The sequence below is a fragment of the Telmatherina bonti genome (assembly GCF_933228915.1).
Source record: "Telmatherina bonti genome assembly, chromosome: 23".
Lineage (NCBI taxonomy): Eukaryota > Metazoa > Chordata > Actinopteri > Atheriniformes > Telmatherinidae > Telmatherina > Telmatherina bonti.
This window is the reverse complement of record NC_136632.1, coordinates 4,991,615-4,999,466: the sequence shown is the minus strand read 5'-3', so window position 1 is coordinate 4,999,466 and position 7,852 is coordinate 4,991,615. Positions and strand designations below refer to the sequence as shown.

The 7,852-nt window shown below is 44.0% G+C and overlaps 1 protein-coding gene across 1 annotated transcript; it reads left to right on the top strand.

The window, feature by feature from the left end:
- Window positions 1–3,293: 3,293 nt before the first annotated feature.
- Window positions 3,294–7,504, top strand: LOC306773325 (protein mono-ADP-ribosyltransferase TIPARP-like; the record flags this gene model as incomplete). Its single annotated transcript, XM_079263115.1, has 5 exons — window positions 3,294–4,036; window positions 4,109–4,280; window positions 4,372–4,559; window positions 6,694–6,963; window positions 7,051–7,504. 5 exons carry the CDS (start codon window positions 3,294–3,296, stop codon window positions 7,502–7,504), a joined length of 1,827 nt encoding a protein of 608 aa, XP_079119241.1.
- Between the last annotated feature and the right edge of the window lie 348 nt (window positions 7,505–7,852).

Genomic DNA, 7,852 nt, shown 5'->3' with positions numbered 1-7,852 from the left:
AAAGTTTCCGTGAAGCTCTATGGCTGAAATCACCGGGGAAGCTGGGATAAACTGGGTCATGTGAAGTCTGAAACCCATGTAGATCATTTCGCTTGGGGAAATTATATATTTCATTCTTGTTGGGGAACTTTTTCAATCCCCTGCCTTGACTTTTATATATCCACACGCTTTTAACTAAATTCTTTGGAGAAGTTCTGAAAGCCTGAGCAAGACAGCACACACAACATAAATAGTATGGAAAAGTGTTTATAATATTATAAATTATCTATTTAAATATTGGGGAGGGTTTTTTTTCAATAAGGATTGGTGACCTAAGATGAGTTATTGTGAAAACAGTCAACCCAGTGCAAAATCACCTAAACTAAACAAAAGCAAATAAATAAAAGCATTTTATTCAGCAGGTATGAATTCTCATTTCTGTGTTTAAAGATCTCTTAACCTCTGGAAACTATTATAATTCATTTTATCTATATACAGCTGGCCAGGTCAGATGGGTTTATTCACTGGTCAGGACCCATACCCATGGGGAGCCATCATTTCAATATTCTGCCCCCCGCCTCTGGAGCAGCGGCTGGGGCTGCAGAGAACATTCACATTTTAAAGGACAGGCTCAAAACTCATCCTTTTAATTTGGCTTTTACTTCCTATTTATTATGTTAGTGTGGATATTTCATTTATTTACTTTTACCCAGTTCTTTTTAGGGACATTTTATTCTTTATTCTTATTTTATAATCGATATTACTGCTTTTTATCATCTTTATTGTATTCTTTGATTTGAAACCTTTATTTTTTTATTATTTTTATTTTTTTTATGTATATCATTCTAGCTGAGGGGCCTAAGCTTCAGTTTGGTTCTGTAATTCTTTTGTCATTAATGTTACATTATGTCAAACCTTGGACGAGCATGCTTGAATCTTGAATTTCCTCTCGGGGATGAATAAAGTATCTTTGATTTGATTTGATTCTAGCATATTCTCTGGTGTTCCTCAGAAGGAGCCCTCTGCAGTGGGTGTCATATTTGCCGTGGCTTCGCGACACCTTCCATGTCTTTGGTCTTTAGACTGTGGTGGTGCCTCCTGAAACTGTGGTCTAGTCGACTTCTACGATGGTGTTTCCTTACTGGGCTCATCTGTGCTCAGTAATATACAACTAGGCAGGCGTATGCATGATGTTTAAGACAAGTGTTGGAAATTGATGTTGCTTGGGTGTGTATGAGTGTTTGTGTGTGTGTTTGAGTGTGTGAGACGGGTGGGGCTAATGAATTTTCTTTGTTGTGCTTTCATATCATATAAAGCACTTTGTGTTAAATTTTATTGTAGCAAAAGTTCTTTACAAATAAAGTTCGATTTGATTTGATTCTATTATAATTTTACTGTATCTTGTGCTGATTAACTGAGGCAAAGCCAGGTTGTAATAATAACCCTCAAGTTGATGCACTAAGAACCAGCGGGTGTAGCACTTTGACTTTGGAACAAGATCAATCTGGACTCATCAGATCAATCCTATTTTCATGAACCATTGATCCAAAGCAGGCTCAATGGTTCATTGGAAACCCTGGAGGTGGTTGTGTGTGAAAATCCCAGTAAATACTCAAACCAACAACTATGCTGCGTTCAATGTCACTTAAATCTCCTCTTGTCCTCATGAAAGTTTTTTATTATCAACACGCATCTTCTCACCAACTGCTTTGGTGAATGATCATATCTGCTCAAAGTGAGCAAGTCATAAGACATGACAACTGAAAAGTTAACATCAAATAATGAAAAAAAGAATATTGATAAATCTTGTGACATTACTGAAAGGAGGTTTTCTTGTTATCACATCCATAATTTTTACATTGTGTTAACTTTATGTGGGTCTCCTGGTGATTTTTTTAAAATCCACTATTGACTGAAAGAAATAATACTTTGTTTGGAAAACTTTCCTCAACTAGAGGTCTGATGCCCCTTCTAGCACAAAATATTAATCAACCTCTCATGGCCTGCAAGCTTTTATTTCTGTCCCAGTGAAATTGATAGGTTGATTCTAAATTTCATTCATTCATTTTCTGAACTGCTTAGTCTAATTTAGGGTTGTGGGAAAGCTGGAGCCTTTCCCAGCAATCATTGGGCGAGAAACAGGGCACACACCAGACCTGCTGATTGTGAATACCATAGGAAGCTAAATTGAAGGCAAAATCTTTGTAAGTTGGCAATTTTGGAGCATTTTAAACAAGGATTTTAAAAATAATGCAGGTCTTGAGCACCAAAAAAAATAAAATAAAATTTAAAAAAAAATAAAACACACACACATAAAAAAGAAGCTGTCTGACCAGACCTTATAGGTGCTAAACTGGTTTGGAAAGTGTGAGCACCATCCTTGATGGGAAACAGTTAACAGTGAATTAACAGTGGGCTGTTCGTGGGCAGATCGGTCTAAATATTGATACAAAGGCCAGTATCGGTATTGTCTGATACCAGCATAGCAAGATTGATATTTTTAATGTAGAGGATTTAGTGGTGAAAATCCAAAGAACTTCAATAGGAACCAACCAAAAGTTGGTTTTCTAATTAACAGTAAACCCATAAAGGCACGTAGCTTTTTGCAATTCAATGTGACCCCCCCCCCACCCCAAACCAGGTGATGGCCACCCCGTTTAAAATCTCCTGGATACGCCCCTGTCGACCACCGGTCAGTTGCCACTACAAAACCCTATTTATGAATTATTTAATCTTATAAGTGCATGTATTTCGTTTTTATGTGTAAATTATCATTATCTTTTACTTTGATTATATTATTTAAATGAGTATTAAATGACTTTCTCTCCAGTTGGAGCCCCAGTCCACCCAGTAGACACTTGGCTGGTCCAGTGGCTGCAGCACCGTAACTCCACGGTCCCTCCACCACTCACCTGTCTGCATTTCAGGTTGTACTTTTTCCCCACATAAAATAACCAAGCAGAAAGTAAGTCTTATGAATTACTGACGGGAAGAATAAACAATAATTAACTTGTTATTGAGCTGAATTCATCTATTAGCATGTCGTAGCACGATGCTAACGCGGCGTTAGCTTGGTTTGCTCGTTTTTCATATTTTCAGCAGCTCTAAAAAAACTACATTTCCTCTTATTTTTACTGAAACATAAAGGTACAAGCCATAATTACAGAAAAACAAGTTGTTTGATAGTAATTATTTTCTAAATTTCCTGCCAACCATAAACGTTTTTGTTATGGTGGGAAACAAGCTGCATGCAGGTTTATTTATTTTGTTTTAGAAAATATTTATTGTTTATTTCCCCAGACAGGACTTTCAAGATGGCAGATGTTTCAGGCCTCAAACGAAAGAGGAAAAAGTCTGCAAACAAGCCTGTGTCAGCAGACCCCCCCTGTGGTTCCTCCCAGCCCCCCCTGCAGAGCTCCTCTCTCCTCCTGGAGGTTCCTGCTGACACCAACACCAGTATGCCAGTTTGGGACGCCATCAGATCCCAGCAGGCTGCCGTCACCTGGACAGTCAGTCCATACAGCGTCAGTGTCCACTTCACACCTCAGACCAGGAAGAAGAAGAAGCCTTCCACATCCGCCATGTCTTGCAGCGTCCTCATCCAGCATGATGTGGTCCCGCACAACACCTCCTGTGTGTTACGCAACTTTCTGCAAAACACCCAGACGCTCTGCTCTGCATGTCAAAAATGTCCTCCCACTTCGAATCCAGCCGCCTCCCGCATGTCCTCGCCTCAGCCTGTCCATCAGCCTGCCACCAATACCAGCAAAAAGCACCCAGTAAGCCTTCCCAGTAAGCTGCAGGCCCAGTCCGAAGCACCCTCCGCATTGTCTTTCAGCACAAAGAGCCTCGACAACGTCCTGATCTGTGACGACTTCCTTTTGGGCTCGTGTCAGAACGGGGCGAGGTGTTCCATGCACCACACTGCCTATCCGTTTCACTGGCAGCTGTTGTCCGTGAGCACGCAGCAGTGGATGGACTTGCCCCCTCGCTCCCAGGTCCTACTGGAAAGGATTTACTGCGACGCGGACAACGACTACGTTGAGCTGAAAGATGGGTAAGAAGGCAGAGAAGTCCAGCCTGCAGTGTTGTACTCATGTTGTATCGTTTTGTCCGTCTTTTCCTGCAGAGAAACGTACGTCAGTCTGCACCTCAGCATGATGGAGCTGATGGACGAGTTTTCCAAGTACAAGAACATTCGACGACTAACCAACTCCGAGTGCACCAAGAAGAACCCTCACTTTCCCAGCAAGTGGAAACTCTACTGGTGTGACAGTTACCACTTTAAAGAGTACACAACGGTAATCTCTCTTCTGCCCGTCGCACATATTCTGCATGTTTCTCTTACAGGCGTTTTTATCTTAATTTATTGCAACTTCTTCTTCTTGGCAGGATCTGACCACCTTGCTGATTCAAAAGATGAAGGAAAAAATGACAACGTACAACTTCCATATCGGCACAAAGAAGTACAAGGTGGACTTCACCTCCATGACTCAGACCAACGTTGCCACGGGGAACCGGAGAGACATCCGCTGCAGACCGGTCTACCGCTCCCTGCAGTCCCTGCAGCCTTACCTGAGGTAGCATCGGTTATTTCTTCTCTTTCTGTTTCTAATGACGATCAGAGGAAAACAGGCTGACATCAGAATTTTCTGGACAGATAAAAGCAGAATATCCTGATTTTATTTCTAGCTTTTGGGTGTGAATGGGAATTTAGACATCATCCCAGTTCAGTCCAGTTCACAACACGTCCTCTCAGGGGCTTTACAGACCGGTTTGAGCCAGTTCACTGTGGATGACTAGCCTAGCTAAGCAAACCGACAGTTCAGTTCCCTCCATCCTGAACAAGACTCGCTCCACATGGAAGCTGTTTAAAAAAAAGTAAATCCTGGCAGAAATACTACAAACCAGTGACAGCAGCTCCGTCCTCCTCCCAGTTAGAGGAGAAAAAAGCAGCTGCTTTTTGTTCTTAACGCTAACACGTCCTTCCTGTCGACTCCATGGAAACATGTAGCAGAAATATGAAGATCTGTGTAGACTTTATAGATGGTTTGATGTAAATAGTGCACATCAGTTTGGTTGCATGAATGAACGGATTCTGATTGGAGCAGGAAGTCGTATGAAGGTAAAAATGAACAAAAATCCCTCATTGGGGAAAAAAGATGCATTAAAATCCTGAAAATTGTTTTAATCATTCAAATTTTATATAGAAAACACGACATATATTACATACAGTCCAGTTAACCCCCCCCCCCACAGCATATACACACATACACGTACACACTGTGTGTACACAACCTAGAAACACTTAGAAACACCAGTAGAAAGAAAAATAAAGCTTGTGGCTGAATACAGAAGTCAGATAACACAAGGTCCCCCAACAGCCCCAGACCAGGGTACCCCCACCCATGGTGACAGGTCAGCGGGGTCCACAGCAGTGACGAACTGCTACAGACCTCCCAGTCCTGACAGATCCAGTCGCAGCTCCCACTGAGGAACACTGGGGGTGTAAAAATAACATTACATGGGCTAAGGACATTAAATAAATATAAACAAGGGATTCCCCCCTCCTCAAACCGGGGCCATAATACTGAAAGATGCCTCGCCGTAGGTCCACGTTCTAACTGTGGGCTGGTGCCGGAGGATCTGAGGGTCAGGTCAGGGTTTAAGGCTCAGATCCCAGAACCCTGAATCGTCATCAGATTGTTGTACCTGTGAGTGGAACTTCTGTACTTAATGCAGAGAAGAAGTGTGTGTGTGAACCGGATCCAGAGAAGAAGTGTGTGTGAACCGGATCCAGAGAAGAATAAGTGTGTGTGAACCGGATCCAGAGAAGAAGAAGTGTGTGTGAACAGGATCCAGAGAAGAAGTGTGTGTGAACCGGATCCAGAGAAGAAGAAGTGTGTGTGAACAGGATCCAGAGAAGAAGAAGTGTGCGTGAACTGGATCCAGAGAAGAAGAAGTGTGTGTGAACAGGATCCAGAGAAGAAGAAGTGTGTGTGTGAACCGGATCCAGAGAAGAAGAAGTGTGTGTGAACCGGATCCAGAGAAGAAGAAGTGTGCGTGAACTGGATCCAGAGAAGAAGAAGTGTGTGTGAACCGGATCCAGAGAAGAAGAAGTGTGCGTGAACTGGATCCAGAGAAGAAGAAGTGTGTGTGAACCGGATCCAGAGAAGAAGAAGTGTGTGTGAACCGGATCCAGAGAAGAAGAGTGTGTGTGAACCGGATCCAGAGAAGAAGAGTGTGTGTGAACCGGATCCAGAGAAGAAGAAGTGTGTGTGAACTGGATCCAGAGAAGAAGAGTGTGTGTGAACCGGATCCAGAGAAGAAGAAGTGTGTGTGAACCGGATCCAGAGAAGAAGTGTGTGTGAACCGGATCCAGAGAAGAAGAAGTGTGTGTGAACCGGATCCAGAGAAGAAGAAGTGTGTGTGAACCGGATCCAGAGAAGAAGTGTGTGTGAACAGGATCCAGAGAAGAAGTGTGTGTGAACAGGATCCAGAGAAGAAGAAGTGTGTGTGAACCGGATCCAGAAACACAGCCGACCTCTGCAGACCGAGGAGAACAAGCATCCAGCTCGCTGCCAGTGGATCAGCATCTGATATGTTGTTTGTTCTACTGGGAATAAACTGGGTTGATGGGACGTTCTGGGATTGTTAATGTTTTATAACAAAGCAGCCATTTCCCTTCATTTAACTCCTTCTCCACACAATCAGGACCGGAGTTCTGTCCAACCTGACCCCACATGACCCGGGTGTCTCTGGGACCAACTTCAACCTGGATCCTCTGCTGGACTTCTCCTCCTGGTACCCTCCGGTCTGGTCTCTGGCTTCAGTGCAGGATTACAGCAGAGTGGATGTCCCACTGGGAACACTGGTGTACCAACGGGTCAGCGCGCTCGTCTACGAGAGCCTGCCTGAGAGCGAGATCGACATCGTTAGCATCCAGCAGATCCAGAACCTGTTCCAGTGGGATAAGTACCAGAGGTGGTGTTGCTGTGAAACGGACGACGTACGACTCACCTGTGATCACATGACCGTACGGTAACGCTCGTATCTGCGTCGCTCTTTCAGGCAGAAGGTCCACATGCAGAAGCTGCACGCCGGCTCTCTGGAGCCTCTGGAGCGACACCTCTTCCATGGCACGACCGCCAGCGCCGCAGAGAGCATCTGCTGCAACAACTTCGACCCTCGTCTGGCCGGGGTCAACGGGAACTCCCATGGTTACGGCTCCTACTTCGCCACCAAAGCCTGGACCTCCGACGTGTTCACGGGCGAGCTGTACTCAGAAGAAGATTCCTACATGTTCCTGGCCAAAGTCCTGGTGGGGAGGGTGGTCGTGGGAAAGCAGCACTACCGCCGGCCTCCGCCACGCAGCTTCAAGAGGCAGCCCCACACGCTGTACGACGCCTGCATTGACAACAAGGACACGCCCACCATGTTTATTGTGTATGACAGCTGTCAGTGCTACCCCTACTACCTCATCAAGTACAGAACGCTGCCTACAGAGATTCCCATCAGCGAGTGAGACGCTAGCAGCTAGTTCACCGTTCTGACAGGAAGACAACATCATGTTCAGAGCCTCATTATGAAGAGATCAGGGTTTGTTTACAGAAAATGTGCAATCAAGTTTTAGTTTATGTCAGTGAAATGAAGAATTACATGTAAAACATCAAGTTCTCAGGATGACTTTTCTCTAAGAGTGTTCATAATCAGGTAGTTTAACTAGAAACAATCGTCTCCCAGCAGATTGAGAATCATTTCTTTCTGCTGTTCACATCTGTTTGTTTCTCACATGTTAGCGTGGAATGGGCTTCAGTCTCAGGAAATAAAAACTTCCACTGTTCATTTCAGCATGTAAAGTGTTTTTTTTACC